The sequence below is a fragment of the Amblyomma mixtum genome, chromosome 1 (genome assembly GCF_055824585.1).
Source record: "Amblyomma mixtum isolate Tamu chromosome 1, ASM5582458v1, whole genome shotgun sequence".
NCBI lineage: Eukaryota > Metazoa > Arthropoda > Arachnida > Ixodida > Ixodidae > Amblyomma > Amblyomma mixtum.
This window is the reverse complement of record NC_143012.1, coordinates 314,551,294-314,573,889: the sequence shown is the minus strand read 5'-3', so window position 1 is coordinate 314,573,889 and position 22,596 is coordinate 314,551,294. Positions and strand designations below refer to the sequence as shown.

The following is a 22,596-nucleotide window of genomic DNA, read 5'->3' as shown; positions in this document are numbered from 1 at the left end:
GGGACGTGTATGCTGGTCGTAGCCGAAAAAAAAATATTCTTTCTTTGTTCTATGTATCGCACTTTCAGCATTATGTATGTAAAACCTGAGATCAGCCTCAGGCATACAGACGCCATTCTTCTTGAATCTTCTGTGTAGGCACAGGTGGCTTTAGACACGCAGTTGTTGTATTTGCGACCACTCGAAAGCAAAAGGTCTGGGGAAGGCGTAATAACTATGCACTATAACAAACTAACCCACATTGCAAACTCGTTATTTCCAGCGATATTTAAAAGCTGTCATGTCTAGGGATCCCTGAGAGAAAAAAGAAAGGCTGGGTCTATACCACCTTATCATCGTAACATCACCGGATTGATTTGCTCTGCTAACTCATCTGTCACCGCTACTGCTCAGACAGAAGTTGTTACCCTCACGTCACCATCATGTCAACTCAAAAAAGCTCTCTATTGATTCGCATTAGTTATTATGAGGGTGAAAGTCACAGTGAGCCCAGTAAATCTCTGATCTCCATTGGCCTAATGAAGTTGGCGTGTCTAGTCGTATATACCACGAGCATTTTGCACATTAGAAACTTATGACGAGCCGTGTATATTAGGGCTACTTATTACCATTTATTATTCGCCGTTCAAAGAAAAAATTGCCTGAAGTGTGGGTTGTCGCTGATGCTCAGTGGAAACGTCTACTGTTACTGTTTGCACTCCTCGTGTTTTAGCAACGGTTCTCCTTCCTGATTAGTTGTGTTCACGAACAGAACTAGCAAAGTGCATGTTTTATGTGTGCCGCATTAGTAGCCACACTGTCCTGCAACGTGCACGGGTATTAAGCCTATCAAGTGAGCGTGAACTAGCAGTGACTACACACTCTTTCTTTTTTTTTTTTTGCGACGTCAGAGCCAGCTCATACCAAGGTGGTGATCCCATCTTGTGGCTTAGTTTGACCTACAGGAAGCTCACCTGTAAAAACTGAATGTGGTTCCCAATTTTTTGTGTGTGTATTTCACTCTCCTCGTAGCTAGAGTTTCCAAACTGACCCTTCTGGTACTGTTTTTTTCTGCAGGAAAATACTGGCATGAAACATAAGTAATGGTACCTATGACAGACGTGTAAATCACGCAGGAGAATTGCGTTCTGTCTTGCCCTGTATTCTCTTCAGGACGTGAAGCTATCAGCTAAACGCGTAAGGGGTTGACAACTATCTGTGACAAGCTGCGTGAAAAGAAAAAGCAAAACGCGCTCTCGTGCATACCACTGTGTTTTCTAAAAAGTGCGCCACAAAAACGATAACCCGAGATGCCTCTATTCGCGTATGAAAGAGGCGACTGTATGTTTTTTTTTATTTCCATTTGTGAATACTTTCAAGGAAGGTGGAATTGAGGAGAAAAATCAATAGTTATTATTAAGTCTCTGAATCCAAGATTCCCGGCGACGCTTCTGTCTAGCTCTCCCATTCAGAGGCAAATTAGCTGAAGTACCGTCCTCCTTACCTTAAGAGGCTGAAAATGTTCGCTTTCAAATGAGAGCCGTCAGAGACAACTCCCGCCCTAATCAACTCGAACGCAAGCTGACTCCAACTGGAGGGCGCTAAGCCGTGCAGATCCCAGCCCGGTGAAGGATTAGGCCACGCTCGTGTTTCATTCACGCTGCACATCTGCACCGGCACGGAGCACGCTCGCACGGCAAAGCCCTCTAATCGCTCACACTGCATGCCAAAGCAGCCTTAGCCGTTAAGCCGCGCTTGCGTCTCAAGACTGCCCTGAGCCTCGGCTTGAACCTCTCCGCCTTTTCCCTCTCTCCCCTCGGCAGCGATGAAGGCCGCCCTGCTGATCCAACGCTGGTATCGCCGCTACCTGGCCCGGCAGGAGATCCGGAAGCGATGCTCGTGGAACATATTCCAGAGTCTCGAGTACGCCGGGGAACAGGATCAAATCAAGGTGAGTGGGCGTCTCTCTCCCCTTCTCAAGTGTTGACTGGGAGCCTCTCAAGCCTTCCGCTTCGTCACTTAATCAAGAGGCTCAAGGCATTGGGATTAGAGCCCGTTCTCATTTAGACTCAGGCGAATCGTCGGTAATCTGCATGCATGTGGGATTCCGATTACAGTGGACTGAATATATCAAGACTGGAATTGAAGGTCTCCTGGATGAACGCTGTGCAGCCTATCTGCGAATTCTGTGGCAGTCATTGCCCTGTCGGGATCAATTAGTCAGGGTGGCAATTATATTCTTTGAAAAACGGCTCGGTAATTCTACGGCGATCAGACAATGTTTCTGCAAGTCTGCGACTCTTTTTTCTTGTTTTGTTTTTCTTTTTTGACAAAATTATTAGCACTGATTCGAAAAGAACCGTTGTTATGTTCCTTGCTTCACTGCGTAACGACAAGACGAATCCCCATTAACAAGTTATGAAACAGAGTTACGAGTCCGCAATTAATGCGGGACTAAAAAGGGCATTAACTAATATCGGCTTTGTGCAGGGATGCACAGAGCTCCGTTGTTGGTCAGCCTGGTCTGTAGGGTCGCTTTAGATCGAATGTGAATACGCGTGCGCTGGTGCAGCGTTCTTTGGCAGTCGGGTTTGTCGCGTAGTCTAATCCTAAGCCCTGCCCGCATGCACCGCTTGACGTAGCGTCCATTTATTATGCGTCCCGCCCGGTCGCGACCGGTTTTCGAGGCACACTTTCGACACGCAATTCGTGTGCATATGTCTCAGCGGGAGCCCGTGCGTCGCCTGAATTGCAAAATTTGCTCGACTCTAGAATCCGCCCGCATTGGCCCAACATTGGCCCCGCATAGCTACCGCCGCCGACGGCTTCGAGGAACTAGCCGCGTTCCCATCCCCACTTGCGTCCTCTGGAAACACGTTCTGTCCATTTTGCGACTCCGCCGTTTCGCATAGGGACGGAGGGACGTTCTTTTCCGGGAAACACATGCATAGCAGCCACGCTGCATCTGTTCCGTGCAATCCCCACAGGGATTGAAAGGGAGAGGAGTGTTGCGCGCAGGAGCAATTTGTCCGCGGCTATAGGAGTTCCCTATACTGTGACCTAAATGTCGACATCGTTCTGGACGGATCGTGTTATGCAGTAAGTCGTATACTTGGAATTTTTTTTCCTAGTATTTGCAAATTTTTCTTGATTTATTTTCATTTTTTCAGGCTGTCTGTCTATTCTTTCCGAGACGTTTCTATTTCCTTTCGGTGATCTATGTGCACTGGGGAGGCGGTGGACTCCGAGGTTGGCCCAAACGCATGCATACAGAATTCCGCATCTTCTCACCCGTCGCTCTGGAGTGATCGCCATTGAAGAATGCTACACGTTTTGCCTTTCACTCGGGCGCACTCTCATTCTAGAAGCCTAATATACTTATGCGGCTTAGCCAGGCACGCAACTTATTCGGAAGCCTCGAAATTTTATCAGCACATGGTGAGTGGCTCTGGCATTTCTGGCCGTTTCATATTGTTTCTTTGTCTCCTAGCGCCATTGCGTAGAAGACAGAGTTCTTTGACAAAAGCGCTCTTTTCTGTCTAACTGTCATCGAAGCTGAATATTTTTTAAATACACATAGCCACCTCATATGCAGGGTGTTTCAGTTAACTTGCGCCAACCTTTAAAAGCGACAGCGTTGTCTACAAAACATCGATTAGTGCAGAGTTATAGGCAGTCGTCTTGAACAAATTAGCATATTTTTAAACAATCTTGCTTTTCTAATTAACAAAAACAAATTAGCTAGCTTTTTAATCGTTTAGTTTAGCGTTAGATTTTCAGTTTGATATGTTGTGGTACAAGTAGTTTCCTTCTAAGTGTCTAAGTAGTCAGCGAGATTGCATAATTTTTACGTGGCTATGCACTCCCGCTTCGCCATGTTAGCACTCTCAGACGTACCCCGACTGAAGAAAATTGGTAACACAATGCCGCAGTTAATAAACAGATGACCTGTCACAGCGATCGCGCATCCCTGAACCGCTGCACCATTGCGTCAGTAGTGGTATGAGGACTCCCAGTTATCTATGAATGGGAATAAGAGGGTACTGAGGTCATAAACACCACGTGGCCATCATTGGACCAATCATTGGACACCGGCAGATTTGAAAACTCTGAGGACCCCCAAAAATTTAGAAATTGGCTCACTCCCAAAATCCCAAAGGACCCCCAATGGACTATGGTGAATGAGTGGGCGGATTTGTGTGCATTAGTTGGTCGGATTAACATAATCCCATTGGATAATCCAATGGAAGGTGCCGGAATATTCTAGAAGGTGATGACTCATGCATACCATATAAGGGCAATGGAACCGGTTCCAACCTGGGTTTTGGCGGGAAAATCGTAAGCAGAACATTAGAGACTCATTGCAGAGACCATAGAAGACGATCTAAACGCTATCGAATTTACTTCTTTACTAAGGTTGTTAAGAGGCCCCCAAGTTTGTAAATCTAACAGGTTTTTTTCAAGCTAGGCAAGTTACGTTGGAGAAACCAACTGAAATGGTCATTACTTAGCTTGCTCTATGAGTCTCAAATTGCAAACTTTGGCCTTAAGTTAGGGACAAAATTTTAACTAGATTATTATTATCAATTAGCAAAACATGCTCGAGCACTGCAAAAATATGCTAACTTGGAAAATGCGACGGCCTATAACTTTGCACTAGTCAAATTATCAAGGCTGTGGCTAGAGTTCCGTCCAGACGGAACTACAATTTGCGCTAGAGTTCCGTCTAGACGGAACTACAATTCGCGCTAAAGTTCCGTCCAGACGGAACTGCATGTAGCGATGGGGTTCCGTCCAGACAGAACTGTATCTGACACCATACAGTTCTGTCCAGCATTATCTGCCACATGAGTTATGTCAAGACGGAATTAAAGCTGGCGTTAGGGATTGGGAAACCAGCTTGCTTGCAGACTTTTGCATGTCCATTTAAAAAAGTGGCAATCCTATTCCCCCTAATGTGTGACAGGATATTCTGCCGCATCATTTTATTTTCCAAGCAGTCAGTGAGAAATGGCAACAGAACGAGCTTTGGCTTGGGTTTGTTGGTGCGTTTGCATAATGCTTGTTGACCGTTTGTGTACGTCTTAGTCTTTTTCGCGCTACGTCATCGTGCAGCGCAAATAGCGACAGGGCTTCACATCACTTCGCGAAGAGTTCCTGCACTCTGCTTCTAACAGTGTCATTTTCCCGATCCTGCATGCATGCACGGAAGTTATACCTTCGAGGATGTAACTAAACGCAATACGCGGACAGATATTTTGGTGCCGTATAAATGCATAGAGAGAACATCTGAATGCAGCTTTGTCAACTGGTTATTCCAGAGGCAAATAAATGCTTTATGTGGGCAGAAATCACCCATTTTGTATAGTAGGGACAATACGGACATTAGACAGTTCTAGTTTTACGTACGTAGAACCTTCACGCACGTAAACGTGAGCGTACGCTCGTGTCGCTTCGTACAGTTTTAGCTACACGTACGGGACGCAAACTGTGTATATCTGCCATAGAACCTAAAAAATGCACTAGCATGTTGTGCCGCGCCATCTAGTACAGATAAAGAAAACTAATTTTGTTTAGTCGAGCTGCTTGGAGCGGAGCCAGGCCAAGCCACAGTGCGGGCGGTAAATACTTTCCCCCTTTCTTCTGACTGAGCAATTTCAGTTCACCGAACTGTATGTTGCATGTTATCTTCAAAGGGGTTGCATTCCTTCACGTCCCGCAGCATAATTAAATCATCGCTTTTCGAGAAGCGAAGGCGCGCTGGTGTCCCACTCATGTTGACGACGTGCGCGTATGGAGCCAAAACGTGCACCTTTTTGCTTTTCCCGCTGACCGTGCCGAGGGTCTCGCGATATCCCGCGAGGTTTTGAGCTTCGCGTGGTCTCGCGAGACCGTCGGCACACTCATTGCTATGACGACCACAAACGCTTCTCTGTCAGGCTTAGGAGCTGCTGAAACGGATTTCTATCTGGAAAACAAAAGCTAGTGCTCACCTAAAACTTCATGCGAGAGCAAGGATAGACCAACTGAAGGCAAATACAGCAGTTTACAGCACGATACCCCGTCGAGGGAATAGCGACGAAGCTGTTATCGTTGTGAAGCGGGCGGGCAGGGCGCCGCCATCTTGCCAACGCCACGCACGCAAGCAAGCAACGTGAAGGCCGCAACGCAAAGATCCGAATCTCACGTACGTCCGTGCAACCCACGCAGACACTTCACGTTCTGCGCATGCGCACTGGTGACCCGTAAGCGCTCTACATACGTGTAGCTTCTACGTACGTGAAGCTAAAACTGTCTATTGTATGTACGGAACTCTGGCTGCAGTAAATATTCCGTCTGGACGGAACTGCAGCAGCAGCAAATGTTCCGTCTGGAAGGAACGCTAGACACTCCGAATTAATCAAGAAGCATGCGGTTGTTTTTAAAGTTTGGCGCAAGTTAGCTTCAACATCGTCTATTACCACTCTGTCTTATGTAATTTGTAAAAAAGAAATAAAAATTTGCCTGGTGATCCAGTTTCCGTGCTGCGTGCAATGAGACACTTCTGAGGAAAAATGTTGCTCCATACTATGGAACTGCCCTCGAACAAAATGTAGGAACGAAATTCTTACAAAAAGGGGCGAATAATATATGAATAAGAACAGGAGAACAAATGCACGTCGCGACATGTTAGCAACTGATACTTGGTAACTATGCTAATATAAGAAAATATACGGCGCTGCTGAATGTACTGAACCGGCACAAGTTCTACGCAACTGGACGCAACAAGGGCCAATCGGTTTCATCAGCCAGCTTTTTCTTTCCACGCGGCGCCTTTCTCTTCGCAGTACTTCGAGCTCTCAGGCGAAGTATTCCTCTCCCGGACAAGAACGACACTAACCCAGATTCGCATGCATTACGCCGCGAACGAAGCGTTTCATCCGCTCCGCTATGAGCGACAACACGGTGACGCATTTATACCGCCATGTCTGTGCGCAGTACGAAGGATCTTTAAGCCTAACCATCACTACCATGTTTTCTTTGCGCTTCTGCTTCCTGTCGGCCTCCCATACCTCTTAACGTTATAGTACGTACGCAGATTCGTGGAACGATAGCAGAGAGATGAATGTGTCATTTCTCTCCATTCGCTCGTCAACGCGCAAGCAGGTGGTCGCGCTGCGAAGTAGCTTATAAGCGATGAGAAAAGACAACAGCAACAAAATGCTCCTATGATTGGCCACTGGGCTTAAACCGTTCTCCAGTGGCCTAGACACATATAGGCGCGTTAGTCTCGTCACGATCGGACGTCGTGTCTCGCGTCATGTGGAATCCGGAAACGAGCTCCGCATGCCCAGCCGTGCCTCCTGTTTTTTTTTTTTTTTCTCCCAGCTGCACGCAACAGCATGCATGCAGCCCGTAAGCCGGCTGCTACGTGAGAAACCAGGCAGCTGGGAGACCGCACGCGGCCCCTGAATGCGGAGCCCGGGTTTGTGCCACGCGCGCGCGATCGAAGCAGTTTCGAGAGAACTTGCCGCGAGTGCTGCGTTCTTCTGTTCTCGCTTCTGCGCGAGATGACGAGAACCTCCGAACGGCGGGAAACTCCTCTTTGAGGCAGGCCGAGCGTCGTCTGCCGTAATGTACGGCGCCTAGTACCTGCTTTCGCTTCCTGGAACCTCAAACAGTTTCCAACTACTACATCTTTCTTTCTTTCTTTCTTTCTTTCTTTCTTTCTTTCTTTCTTTCTTTCTTTCTTTCTTTCTTTCTTTCTTTCTTTCTTTCTTTCTTTCTTTCTTTCTTTCTTTCTTTCTTTCTTTCTTTCTCTCTTTCTTTCTTTCTTTCTTTCTTTCCTTCTTTCTTTCTTTCTTTCTTTCTTTCCTTCTTTCTTCCTTTCTTTCTCTCTCTCTTTCTTTCTTTCTTTCTTTCCTTCTTTCTTTCTTTCTTTCTTCCTCTCTTTATTTCTCTCTTTCTTGCTTTCTTTCTTTTTTCTTTCCTTCTTTCGTTCTTTCTTTCTCTCTTTCTTTCTTTCTTTCTTTCGTTCTTCCGTTCTTTCTCTCCCTTGCTTTTTTATTTCTTTCTTGCTGTCTTCCTTCCTTCCTTCCTTTCTTCCTTCCTTTCCTTCTTTCTTTCTCTCTTTTTTCTTTCTTTCGTTCTTTCTTTCTCTCTCTTGCTTTTTTTATTCCTTTCTTTCTGTCTTTCTCCCTTCCTTCCTTTCTTCCTTCCTTTCTTCCTTCCTTCCTTCCTTCTTCCTTTCTTTCCTTCTTTGTTTCTTTCTTTCTTATGCCTCTCTTCTTATAGCTTTCTTTCATTCACATCGCGCCGCGAAAGTTCCTGAGAGCAATAAAGCTTGGTGCCGCTACGTCACGTAAAGCAACTTGCGCTAAAGAAATGGCGATTTGCTTTGGCGTAGGGTCTGTACGTAACTGCTGCTGTATACCGCAGAACAAAAGGTCCTCAGAAACCGCAGAAAACGCGAAACAAAGGGCCTTAACGGGCAACTGTTTTGTCTCGTGCGATCTGAGCGTGCCATGTTTCTTCCTCTTCGCAAATTTACCGCCGGTTAATCAAGCAAATGATGGGATTGAATGCGAAGCACTGTGCGGCACTTGGCCTAGTGTGTTTAACCCGAACTAGTCTTACTAACCAAGTGCACGTCTGCGCATTGCTCTCTCTGGCTTCCCTCTTTTTGTTCGTCGTATCATTCTTTGTTTTACCGTTTTGTCTGTCTTCATTTAGTTCGTTCGTTCCTTCCTCTTTTCTCGCTATTTATTTTTTCTTTTTCTTTCGTCCTCTCGCTCCGGCTCCTCGCTTTCTACTACATTAAGGAAAGGGAGATGGAATGGGGAATCATCATCAACAGAAACACGGGTACATCATTACGGCGCTTCTCCGCCAAACAGCTGAAGTTTTTTCGAGTTAACGAAGTTTCATATTTATCGAATAAAGTCGGGTTGTTTCTTCTTTTTGATATCTCATTCTCCTTTTCTGGGAGTCCTACGCTCTAACCAAATATACGAGGCTAAGAAACATATAAGATCGTGTTCAAAGCTATCGAGGAACCGCATTGCTCTGCTGATTGCGCTGAAAAGGATGTCTTTGCTGGAGCCCGTGTGAGGCGGTCATGACATTCAATACAAAGACTTGTGTGTGCAGAGTACTGCTTGAAACAGTTGTGTTGTGTCTTCTTGAAAGTCATGGCGTCAGTTCTAGTAATTTCTTCCCCTTGTGAAAAGGAGTAGACGGCGCTGGCATCGGGCACCAATCTCTCCTTTATGTCCATGTAAATAAAAAGAAATTCTGCTCTCGCGTTTCAAAAGCAGGCCTAAATTTTCGGCACAATGTCAATAAAAGCTATCCGGAAAGATGAAAAGTTACGTTTTCTTCAAAGGAAAGACGCTTTCATTAAGGAGTACTCCCAACCTTACGGTTGGGAGCCGTATGGTTGTATAGCCTGCGCTCTGTCGTGCTATCTTTATTCAAGGTGATATCAGAGAGAGAGAGACAGAATACCTTTAATGAAAGAGCAGAGAATCGCTGGCATGCTACTCTGCGTGGGGAAGGAAATTCGGGAGATAAAGGCGGAAGGAGAGCGGTGCGGAAAAGATCAAAATAAAACAAAAAAGGGGGGGGGGATAAATTGAGGTCATTAAATGCGCACTAAGGTGCATCGGCGAGTAATGGTGTTACATATGAAATGATGAAGTGCATAGTCCGACATATGAGCTAACAAAGCTCACTGCCTGGAGAATGGTTGAGGATAACATGCAAGGTGAAATTAGAGCTTGGCAAGATGTCCAATGTCCTTTAAGTATGGGAGCAAAAAGTTCGTCGCATATCTCTGTTGCTTAGGGCAGGCTAAGGGACCTAAAACACTGCCCATTGTTAGAGGCACTGGGGAGAGCTTTTCCATGCTATATTCATAGTACGCACGCTCGTCAGCATACGCAGGACACTCAAGCAGGATATGCTCCACGGTTTCGATCGAGCCGCAGTTGCCACAAAGCGTACGGTTCATTTGACCGAAACGGTCAAATGCCGTTTGTAAATGCAGCGTTCAGGCGAAGTCGGTAATAAAGTGCTTCCAAATGGCGAGGAATTCTGGGTGGGAGTCTTGATCTGAGATGTGGGTCAACATGAGTACAGAAATTGGTAGTGGTGTGTCGGCAAGCCCCGGATCCGATACGTTTCTTCTGAATATAGGTAATGTCAGAAAGTAAACGGTTTCAAAGGAGCTTGTGCTGTAGCTCAATAACATAAATCGCCTAACGATAGAGGACGAAGAGAATTAAGCTCATCGGTTCTTGCCAAGTGAAATTGAGTATGAGTACAAGGCGGCCGTGGTAAACTAGCAACTAAAGAAAGTCAAGCTAAACTTGTCTTTATCGGGTCACAGGAAACCAGAAACATTAGCGCAGCTCCAATCATACCAACAGCCTCCGACAGGAGAGTAGGCCCTGCAGCTGACAGCGGTTTCGCGAAGCTAGGGACGCTTCCCCCCCCCCCCCCCCCCCCCCCTTTGTTTGTGCACCAACAGCCCTTGTTTGTGCACCAACAGTGAGCCCGACGCTAGCGACGCGCTAAAATGACGACAGCGTTCGTTGGCGCATAATTGCCAGGTTACTCTGACTATAGTTTAACTTTCACAGCTCGCCCTCGCTGTTTGTGGAAAGAGAGAACAGCCATAACCCAGTTAGGCTTCGACTTACGTAAGCCAGCAAAACAGAAAAAGGAGAAGAGAGAACGTGGCGCTCGGAGGCCAACTTTCTGTGTTCACGCAAACCTACAGGCTTAAAGCGAATACCCTGGCTCTCGCTGCGCGGCTTTTCGCCCGCTCTTCTCAAGCACTCGTGCAGGCCGACAAATTTCCTGAAACTTCCGAAGAGCGCGCCTATCACTCTGAGCAGACGTCCGCTCTTACATGAGGAGGCTGTCGCCCCCTTCTTCTTATTTTTGTTATTTTTAGAAAATCCAATTTGCTCGCTTGCGAAGAGCGCGGGGCAGTCGTGTTTGTCGAAAGCTACACGTCGGCGAGCCGACGAGCGCACGCGTTGGCTTTGCCGACGTGCAGTAAAACCTCGAGGAGAAGCCCCCCCTATCCAGCTGCCGTTTACCCATAACAGCTTGCGTGTACTTGCGAGACTGCGCTTGTCGGAGCAACAGCAGCAGGCTTGTCACCTGCTTGCAAATGGCGTCGTCGCCGTCCCCCTTCCCCTCGTCTTCAGAAAAGCGTGAGGAGGAACCGAACAAGAGAAAGATTTGTGGAGGCTGTTCCGACAAATCCCAGCGCCGTCGCTTGCTATGTGTGCTGGGAAAAGAAAAACGGGACGTGCTTGCCTTGGACGCTCCGTTAGCTACGCAGAGGCGCGTCTTGCTTCGTGAATACACGAGCAAGGAAATCTTGTGCTAGAAAATAAAGAAGGGCGTTGTAAGAGGTCTCGGCTAAGGCCCTAATCTTGACAGGGGCTTTTTTTTTTTTTGTGCCTCTTGGTTCCTAGTAGTAGGCACGTACGCCCTGATTGTTTGTATACTGTGGAGGAACCGAACATGTAAACGAAACAAGGAGCAAAATAATATCTCACTTTTCAACGATTTAGACTTTGTCACCTTCAAGCTCAGTTCTACGGCAGTCATCCGAACCCTACCAAAATTCCATAATATTCCATTCATGCATTCGTTTATCGTTCATTATTCAGAGAGACCACTAGATAGTCAGATAGAGACGACTAGAACCTCTTTGTTATAAAGGTATAAGTTGGAAATGGAGTACCCGATTTTGGCCGGGGTCTCGCTATCATGGTAGGTGTTACCAGAGGTGCCGAAAAATGAAGATGAGGTCCTGCAATTTCCCTGGTAGATGGAGAATAAGCACCGTAAACCAATGAAGCGTGCCGATTTGGTCCGGTTAGCGCATGACGTCACGACCTAGGTAACAAAGCGAAAACTGGACATGGCTGGGGGCGTACACGTGCGCGTTTGGGTGACGTCATCCATGTCCAATTCTCGCGCCGTTTCCTAACCCCTGGAAAGAGTGGGGTGTCCGGGAACATCTCACCCTCGCCTGGCAGACGTGAGTGCCGGGTCGAAGGCGCAGCAGCTGCTTCTGAAATATGAAACTGCCTCAGCATAACGATGGGACTGTAATTCCGCAAGATCCGTCGCATGCCGAAAGAATGGGACATGTCACCTCTCTGTGCACGAGTCGTGCCGCTAGGGATGACGCCAAGCTCTTTCTCCTTGTGGCATAGAGTTTCTTACTATTACCTAGAGGGAAAGCTGGCAGCGCTGCACTTCAGCCACCATGGACGCTCAAAGCATCATGGGGCGGTGAGCTACTTGCTGCGGGACAGTCGTAGTTTTTCGGGAACATGGAGTGGCACTACTGAGATGTTTCATTCCGAAAACGCTGTTCCTGTGTGCGAACCCGATTTTCGCGCGAATGCAGTGTTTAAAAACCATAGTAGTGAAACCGCAACGACACACAACGCCAATAAAAGGTTTCACTTTTCCAAAATGCCATTAAAAAACCTTTGAAGTATTTAGGCAACTAAATTTTTTTGAAAACATATTTCCTTTTAAAAAGCACGAAATATTAGTTTTTTTAATGTTCAATACTTCGCCAATAGGAAGAGCAAGTCGTCTCTTATTTTGGACAAACTTTGCACTTAAAGGCTTTTTTGCTCGTTTGTTGCAATTTACAGACAGGATATTTAATGTTAGGACATTCGTATTTATCGAACAGCTTTATTTTTGCATTATTTTTTGGCCAAAAGTTGAAGTTCTGCAGTCGGTAGCTCACCGCCCCATGATGCTTTGAGCGCCCATGGTGGCTGAAGTGGTCACGAGGGGCCTCCATGCAAACTCCCATAGACGGCTTGCCAGCTTTCCCTGTAGGTAATAGTAAGAAACTCTATGCCTTGTGGGCATATGTTCTCACTATGAGCGTTAGACCTTACTACGCAACCTTGTGAAATGGAATACACCACAGGAGGTCGTCGTTGGCGTTCTGTTCCCTGCAGGTCTATAGAAGGAGAGGCGTGTGGTAGCATGTGCTTCCGGGACAGTAGAAGGAGATTAATTTCTTTCAGTCTATGAGACACAGCCGGCATCCCGCCTGCAACTTGATGCCACCACTACCATCGCCGCCACAACTGCACGGAAGGCAAGGGTACGAAACCACTCCAAAACAAGCGAATGTAGCCCATAATCAGGAAGGGCAAAGTCAGGCAGTAGAGCATAAGAATAGTGAGTCAAGTACTAGCGAAAACATAACAGGCAAAGCACTTCAGAACTTCGAGGCGACGAGGATGTTCGTAACGTTAGCTCCAATACCATTACATACTTCGATGACACGTGGCAAGGGTCCTCTATGAATTCTTGCTCCCATGCAATGTGTACGACGACTGCTGATTCAGTTTCGATGCCGCCGTAAACACGGCTCTCTTCTCAGATACTTGAGTACCAGCGGCGCGTAACCCTCAGCGAGCCGAAGTAAAAGTGAACGCGAGACCAGCGTGCAAAGGGTATACTCCATGCAGGACACGAGGTCGCGAGCTGTTGAGGTTCGGTGAACGCAGCGTGCGGTGGTCTCTTGCCCGCACGCCAGCATTCTTAGCTTATTTGTTTTCTAAGGGCAAACAAGACTGAATAACCCTCTTACACCACTCTTGCCAAATACCGTTTTCTCTTTTTACCTGTCCGTTTGCGCATCGCGCTGTTTCATCTGCGCAGTCGTTTTTGCTGCAGTTGCTACCGCTGTTTTCTGCCGGAAAGTGTTTGCGTATGTTTCGTGGCTGAGTTTGTGTACGCGCGTACGTACCGGGTGGGGTGGGGTGTACGTGCGTACGTACCATACGCCCTCTATGGTGGCAGAAGGCGTCGCCGGGCTCTGGAGGCCTCAGCGGGCAAGTGAGTTCACATGATGACTTCCGCGCGGGTCTCTACCGCAGGCGCATCCAATATGCATGGCAGTGGCGCGACGGCTGCTTGTGAATGCGCAATGAGTTCGGGGCAACCCGCGCGGGCCACCGGGTGAGCTACGCTCTGTTGGCAGCCGCGGACCCTTATTCCCTACCCCATTCTTCCCCACTCACTTTTTTTTCCCTTGCCCCGAAACTGTTAGCCTTAACGCTCCGAGGCCAGCAGGTGTGTTGTGCTGTACTGTACTGTGCTGCGCTGCCCTGCCCCGCCTATTTTTTCGCGGAGGAGATAAGGGCTGTTGTTCCCCAGAACTTGCCCATGTATCCCAGCAACTGTGGGCTGTGGCGCGGTGGCCGGGGTGATCTGCTGCTGCGTCCGGACTCGAAGTCACGCGCTCAACTCATCTCAGCGCACGTACTCATGCACAGACTTGAAGCCAGAGAAAAGTGCGCGCTTTCTATGATCACGGAAAGTCTATCTGGGAGGTGGCAGCTTGGGCTTGTGTCTTTCTGTCTACCTGGTCTATCTATAAGTCTATCGGGGAGGCTCGCTGTGTTCGGCAAATATTTTGAGAACAATAAATGCGGTCCACAGTAAAAATGGACACTTTCGAGTGAATTGCTTCAGTCACCATCTTTATCGCGTGTGCTTCAACAAGCTCTGGCTCTTTCGAGAAGGCACGGCAGAGAGGAAACAAAATTAAAAAAAAGGTGGTGCCAGCTGCTTTCATTTGTGGGCATTCCAAAGACGCTGAATAACTGCTACATAGCTATTTTAATTTTATAGCTTACCATCATACAGCTTTATTCCTAACATGCCCAAACATGTATCAAATTAAGAGGTTGCATCCCAGGTGTTCCTTACTAAGGTGACCTTGTCACAACTTAGTACAAGCAATATAACTATGTTTTCGCAAAATGAGGCGCTTATCGTGATCAGGATAAGAAGAACGACAGGCACCTTCATCGTGTCATGAAAAAAAAAGCTATTTCGAGAAATTTTAAGAGCGAACACTAGTTTGTGGTATCGCAGGTTGTAGGCTAACTCAAAAACTAAAAAAAAACCCCTTAGGCGATCCTCTGTGGGTAGTTTGAATGCGTTAGCAACCAAACATTCGTTATATCCGGGATGGTCATACTGAGTTCGTTACATCCGAGGTAGCATACTAAGGTTCGTTAAATTCGAACTCAACACACGTAAGGTATCTGAGTGGCATGCTGCCACCTCAGTATGCCACCTCGTGGGGTATGCCACCTCGTGGTGGCATACTGCTACCAGGCCACTGTAGACATGTGACAACCTGATCACCGGGTTGTGCACAACCTGGCTACTAAATGATGGTCACCATTTCCACTTTCACAGGCCCTTCTAATGCCAATGCGTAATAAGACTAAGGGCAAACGACAACACAGGGTGCGATGAAAAGGTAAATGGTGTGTGTAATTCTAGAGAGAGAGAGAGAGAAAAGGACGGAAAGGCAGGGAGGTTAACCAGGCGATGCCCGGTTGGCTACCCTACACTTGGGGAGGGGAACAAAGGGGAAAAAAGGAAAAAGAGTGGCAAGGAAATGAGTCTTCTGAGTGACCAGCGACCACTATGTCACAGGGACAGAGGGCGCGCACTGAAAACTTAGATTATAGGCGGGAATGCAACCCCGAGTCCCTTAGGAAATTCAGGAGCGCTTTCACCGCTTTCCGTTGTCTGGAAGGTTGTGTCCAAGGCCCCAGAACGTTAGACTCTGTTAATGGACGCGAGTCCAAGCGGAGCAGAGAAGCAACTAGGCAACCGCGCTCTCGCTCAAAACGAGGGCAGTCACAGAGGAGGTGGCTGATCGTCTCGTCACAACCACACTGGCCACACGCAGGAGAGTCAGCCATTGAGATGAGATGGGAATAGGCGTTTGTGAACGCCACTCCCAGCCACAGGCGGCACAACAGCGTAGTATCACTGCGGGGGAGGCCGAATGGTATATTATGTTGGAGCAAGAGGTTGAAGTGATGCGAGCGGGGTGTCCAACCTCCAGGGGCAGACCACGACGTTACAGTCAGGTTTCGGGCGAGCAGTTGAAGGTGCCTTGCTGCGTCAGCTCTTGTCAGTGGTATGCGGACAGTGTTGGTTGTCTCGTGAGCCGATCGAGCAGCATCGTCAGCTAAGGCGTTACCAACAATGCCGCTATGGCCTGGTACCCACTGGAAGATGATTTCATGGTCTTGTTCGATTGCCTGGTGATGCAGATATCGTATCTCCGCTATAAGTTGCTCATGGTCGCTATGTCTCAAGGCAGATTGAAGACATTGTAGGGCAGCTTTTGAATCACATAAAACAGCCCATTTTTGAGGTGATTGTTGTGAGATATACTGTACCGCCGCAAGAAGTGCGGCCAACTCTGCTCCAGTGGAGGTAGTCCGATGCGAAATTTGTTGGTGAATTTGAGTCTGTCGCGCAGGAACGACCACAGCGCAAGCAGAACTAGTAGAGGTTACTGATCCATCCGTATAGACGTGAGTACGGTCCCAATATTCGAAGTGGAGCATGGACAGTGTCAGTTGCTTAATGGCTGGCGTCGATAAATTTGACTTCTTCGCTATCCCCGGAATAGCAAGGCGCACACATGGGAGCCGCGTACACCAGAGAGGAGAGGGAGGTAGTGCTGCCGGGGTGAACTGTTGTGGGATCGACGACTGTTGCTTCGTTATCACCTTCTAAAATGCAGAATGTGGTCTCTGCAGTGGTAAAGGCGCAAGGTGATGCTGTGGAATCCTTGAGATATGACGTATGTGCATTCGCAAGCAGTCTAGGACAATATAAGTAGAGATCGGGTGGTCTTTGGCGAGTGCAATGCTACCCAGTGTTGATGCGCTCCGAGGGAGACCTAGGCATGTGCGAAGGGCCTGACCCTGCACTGACTGGAGGGCACGCATGTTAGTTTTGCACGTGTTTGAGAATACAGGTGTACTGTACCGCAAGCATCCCACAAATAGAGATCTGTACAACTCCAGCATTGACTGGACCGACGAGCCCCATGATTTTCCTCCCAGAAATCGAAGTAAATGAGCGATAGATGTTAGCTTTTTTTTTCAGTAGAGTGCAATGCGGGTTCCATGATAAATTGCGGTCGATCAGGATCCCTAGGAAACGATGAGATTTACTGTAAAAAATGACTTGACCGTCGATGCGTACCGGATATGGAGTCATACATTTACGTGTAAATGCCACTAGCGCGCACTTTTCCGGTGAAACGCTGAGACCTTTCTTCTGGAGATAGGAAGAAGTGATCGATGCTGCCCGCTGAAGTCTTGCACGCACCTGGGGACGCGTCACAGAGGAGGCCCAAATGCAGATATCATCGGCGTACATACACACCTGGACGGTGTTGGGGAGGTTCTCAGGGAGGGCGATGAGAGTCAGATTAAATAATGTAGGGCTAAGGACACCGCCCTGGGGCACGCCACGGTAGGTGTAATGCGCAGGCGTCGGGCCATCTTCACATTGGATAAAAAATGATCTTTTGGACAGATAGCTCTCTATCCACGCAAACATCCGACCACCGATGCCCACAGTTTCCAGCGCATCAAGGATGGCCTCATGGGTCACGTTGTCGTAGGCACCTTTTACATCCAGAAAGAGTGCCACTGACAAACGTTTCAAGTGCTTCTGTTGTTGAACCGTGGATACGAGGTCAACGACGTTGTCAATAGAAGAGCGACCCCGCCTGAAGCCGGCCATAGCGTCAGGGTATATTTTGTAGTGTTCGAGGTACCATTCAAGGCGCGACAAAATCATTTTCTCCATGACCTTTCCTACGCAACTGGCCAAAGCTATTGGCCTATACGATGAGAGCTCGAGTGGAGATTTCCCTGGTTTAAGTATGGGTATCAATCGACTCGATTTCCATTCTTGAGGAACAGCACCGTCGAGCCAAGAGTCGTTGTAACGTTTGAGGAGCTCTTCTCGCGCGTCGTGGCCAAGGTGGGACAGCGCAGCATATGTGATTCCATCTGGCCCTGGTGAAGACGAACGGCGACATCCTGCAAGAGCAGCGTCGAGTTCCTCGCGAGAAAAAAGGACATCCATGGCTGAGACCCGTGAGGCAGGAGGAACACGCCGGGAACTCGAAGCAGTTGGTACACCAGCAATTTTCCTGCAGTAGTCCGTTGCTACCTCAGACTGCTGTCGATCTTGATAGACAGCCAACGCATAGAATGGTTGTCTTTGCTGCGGAAGCGTACGGAGGCCCCGCACAGTACGCCATATGAGGGACATGGGCTTGCGGGGATCCAAGTGCTGACAAAAGGACCTCCAGCGCTGGTTCGCCAGCTGATCCAATCTTCGTTTGATTTTTTTTCTGCGTACGTCTCGCCTCCCGTAGATCATTTAAGCACTTGGTTCGTCTGTATCGCTTTTCTGCTCGCCGCCGAAGAGCACGCAGGCGTTCTAGTTCAATATCGAAATCACTGCGTATTCTTGAGGACGTGATGTGACTTCTCGCAACGTTCATAGCATTAGCTATAGTGTGCTCCAGCCTGCCAGTGAGGGCTTCTTTGCTCGTCTCCTCCATATGTTTTCGAAATACTGCCCCAGTCGATTCGTGCGAGTTGGGCTGGGGTGGACGCACCAAGGCCGTTTATTTTGAGGTAGGTAGGAATGTGGTCACTTCCATGGGTCTCCACATCACAAAACCAGCGAACACTCCGGTGCAACGACCTTGAAACTAATGTCAGGTCCAGGCAGCTGCTGTAGTGACAGCCGCGCAGGTATGTAGGACTGCCGTCACTCATAACATACAGATCATTGTCGGAAGCAAATAACGCCAGATGCCTTCCTTTGGCGTTAATCCTGGTGCTTCTCCATAGCAAATGGTGGGCGTTAAAATCGCCAGTAATGATCCAAGGAGCACGGGTTTCTTCCATGATGGCCTTCAGCCTTTCGCAGTCTAATTGAGAGGAGGGTGACACACATGCTGCAATCAGTGTGAATTCTTGCGTTTTTGTCTTGATTAAGAAACACGCGTATTGATTGTCATTGTGAGGTGGAACTGGGCAGCAAACATACGTCATGTCAGTGCGGAGGTATACCAAGACTTGGCTGCGCTCCCCGCATGTAGGGGCGAAAAAAGATTCGTACCCGGAGAGCCTGATTGCTTCTGATAATTTGGGCTCGCAGATTACCAATATCGGGAAGTAGTTAGTGAATACGTAAGGACGAAGACTTGACATTCGCGACCTCAGACCTCTTGCGTTCCATTGGAAGATCGTGGCGCCTCTGACTTCCTCACGAAAGGTGGGAAGGCGGCCAGCCATTATGGATTAAAGTCCTTGAAGTGCTGAACCCAGGGAGTCCAGCACTAGTAAAACGCTTCGAGCAGTTGGGGATTGCAGAGCCTGTAGGAGAGGCCAAATTGCGTTGACCACGGTCTTTAAAATCACAAGGATTTGGCGGTCTTGCTCCGGGAGCCCGTCTGCAGCGGCCGACGTGCTCAGCGATGGGAGCTTACGTGGAGGGGCCTCAGGAGGACATAATGGCGGAAGCGCTGGCCAAGGATCGGAACCTGATGACATCTGGCCACCCTTGTCCACAGAGGGCGGACGGAGCACACTGGGGCGAGGAGGAACAGGAGGTGGAGGAGGGTGAGCAGGAGGCGCCAACAGCGCGTCGTTGCGGCTGTCATTGGCAGCAGCCTGTCTGGATTTCCTCTTGCGTCGGGCACGTCTCTTGCGAACGATCGCGGTGGCTTCGCGGTGCGTCGAGTTGTCTCGGACCATTTGTCTTAGGACAGCACGCTCTTCTTTTAGCCGCGGGCAGTCTCTAGATGAGGCGTCATGGGGACCGTTGCAGTTTGAACACCTGAGAATTTGTGCTGTGCATGTCTCAGAATCATGAGGCTCGGCACACCGGGAACACACACTCGCGTTGCCGCAGACTCCGCTAACATGGCCCAGTTTCATACAATTGGTGCATTGTAGGGGCTTTGGTATGAATGGCCGTACTGCGTGACGAAAAAGGCCTACCTTCACATGTGACAGAAGGCTGTCGCCTTTGAAGACAATCTTGACACAGCGAGATTTCCCAAGACGTGAGACTCGGAGAATCACGGTGCCTTCGTTTCCTGGCTTCACAAGTATGGGCAGATCTTCTTGCGTGATCGTCTCATCGACGTCATAGATGACGCCAGAAGAAACGTCCTCGCCGAGCGGGATAACTGTACGGACCGACATGCCTCCGAGTTCAGTGATGGCCCGCAGTGATTCGAGTGCTGGCGCATGATGGACGTCAACAGCAACAACGTTTTTGCGCGAGTTCACGCGAACGTCTTTAATTTCGTTCGGCACAAGGGCCTCAAGTTGCATTGAGACAGCTTGCCTGTTAAGCCGCCTCATGTTGTGGGATCGATGCGCAGGCAGGATGAGAATAGTATGCTTCGATGCTTGGCCAGTTGTCTTCACCGTGGACTGGCTCGATGAGGAGCTGGCTCTTAATAGTCTTCTTTTGGTCCTGCGGCTCAGGTATGTCTCAAATTCACCTTCGGTACTGTCCTCGCTGAAGTACTCTATGGTATCCTCGCTGTCGGGGTCACTGGGAAGGCTGCAACGCTTCCTCGAAGAACTCGAGGAAGGAGCCGGCAGTCTGGTCGGATGCCCAGGAGGATCCACATCCATCGCCGTATGACGGGGGCGGCGTCCCCGCAATACACACACAAAATACACTAAAAAACACTGGAGACGGATAGAAAGCGATTCCACGAGGATGCACTTCGTCGTCGTCGTCGTCAATTCTAGCAGATTGATTATAGAAGCAGCTGGAGGTAAGAACAACTGCGGGTTAGCGGGTTAGAAAGAAAAATGTGTATAACAGTTGCATTTTACTGGTGCTCACCTATGGGGCAGAGACGTGTAATCTAACGAGAGGGGTTCAACTTCGGGCAACTCAGCGTGCTATGAAAAAGAAAGTGATAGGTGCAATCTAAAGAGGATGCGAGCAGAGTGGGTCAGACAACAAACGCCGGTTAATGACATCCTAGGCTAAATGAAGAAGGAATAAAATGGGCACGGGGATGGCAGGGCATGTAATGTGAAGAAAGCATAACCGATGGTTGTTAAGGGCAACAGTGTGGATTCCAAGAATGCAAGCGTAGCAGGAGAGACATGACGTTAGGTGGGCGGATGAGATTAAGAAGTTGGCCGGGATAGGGTGCTGCGGCTGGCGCAGGATTGGGCTAAATGTGGAGACGCCACGCTTTGGCGGCCAATGGCCAATTTTAACAACGTTTTCGCGACCGCCGCAGTCCTTCCGCTTATGATAGAAAAACAAGTTTTAGCTGTTTAGAAAAATAAACGTATTCACTTTTCAATAGTATGCATTGTTATTAGCAATAATTGTTGGTGCGAGTGCAGTGAGCAAAAAACTTAGCGCATAAGTAGTACTTTTGTTCGACCTGCCTGCTTGTGTCAGTTTCTGAAAAAAAAAAATACAGCCCCCAAAAAGCTTCTGAAGCTTTTAAAATAAATGCTAATCTTGATATTGACTGAGCGGTTTTTGACATCAGAGGATAGCTATTTAGAACCTGCGCTCTAAAAAGTACCAAAAATGACAGAAATGACATGTATAAGCAGCTGATTAGCTTCCCGTCTAATTGACAAAGCTTATACATATTTGGTACTTCTGTGGAAGGTGCCTATTTCGTTAAGGGGGCAACGTTTTTTTGAGTTGCACTCAGCAGTTCATTACTTTTCGTGGTTCAAAGTTAACCGAAATCGCCAAAACGTAACCCTGGTGGTTTCTTTGTTTGTTTGTTTGTTTGTTTGTTTGTTTGTTTATGGGGTTTAACGTCCCAAAGCGACTAAGGCTATGAGAGACGCCGTAGTGGAGGGCTCCGGAAATTTAGACCACCTGGGGTTCTTCAACGTGCACTGACATCGCACAGTACACGGGCCTCTAGAATTTCTCCTCCAAAGAAATTCAACCGCCGCGGCCGGGATCGAACCCACGTCTTTCGGGTCAGCAGCCGAGTACCATAACCACTGAGCCACCGCGGCGGCGTAACCCTGGTGGTGTCGCCAGACACAGCATCAGCATCGGTTCTAAATAGCTATCTACTGGAGCCAAAAACCGCTCGGTAAATAACGAGATTAACAATTATTTTAAAGTGTACAGAAGCCGTCCCTTTTTTTGTGTTTTTTTTTTTTCAAAAAACTTGTCAGGCAGATCGAACAAAAGTGTTATTTTATGCGTTACGTTTCTTGCTCACTGCACTCGTGTCATAAATTATTGCGGTTAATAACGCATACAGTTGAAACGTAAATACGTTTATCTCTTTATGTATGCAGTGACATCTCTCTCTCTCTCTCTTTTCCCACGCAGTTGCACAACTTCTTCCACGACCTTCTGACCCACCTGTCCAATGTTAAGCCCTCCGTAGCAGCAGCGATATCGAACAGCCCGGCGCAGTCTCTCAGGGGTAAGTAGCCGCTTATGTATCGCCATAAAAATAATTTAGCTTAAAAAAAGGGGGGGGGGGGGGGGGGGGTAAGTGTTTTTTTGAGACAAAGCCTCTGCAACGGCTTGTTCTCAAGTTCAAGGAATGGGTGCCCCGCGGCAAACGTGAAGGGCCTCTTCGTCGCTTTGCTGTGCGCGGTTAAATTAAGAACAGAAACGCCTCTAACTGTGCTTTTCAACACTGAGGAGACCTCCTCCAATCCTACAAGAGCAGAGAAATAGGTACGACAG

At 48.2% G+C, this 22,596-nt stretch overlaps 1 protein-coding gene across 2 annotated transcripts in view; it reads left to right on the top strand.

Annotated features, from left to right (window-relative positions):
* The window catches only part of rdgC (retinal degeneration C), a 192,239-nt gene that overhangs the window by 122,181 nt on the left and 47,462 nt on the right, over positions 1 to 22,596 (top strand). For both annotated transcript variants that reach the window (XM_089567014.1, XM_089567013.1), the window contains 2 exons: positions 1,803 to 1,930; positions 22,231 to 22,327. In XM_089567014.1, coding sequence (XP_089423140.1) covers positions 1,803 to 1,930; positions 22,231 to 22,327 — 225 coding nt within the window. The remainder of the gene's footprint in view (positions 1 to 1,802; positions 1,931 to 22,230; positions 22,328 to 22,596) is intronic.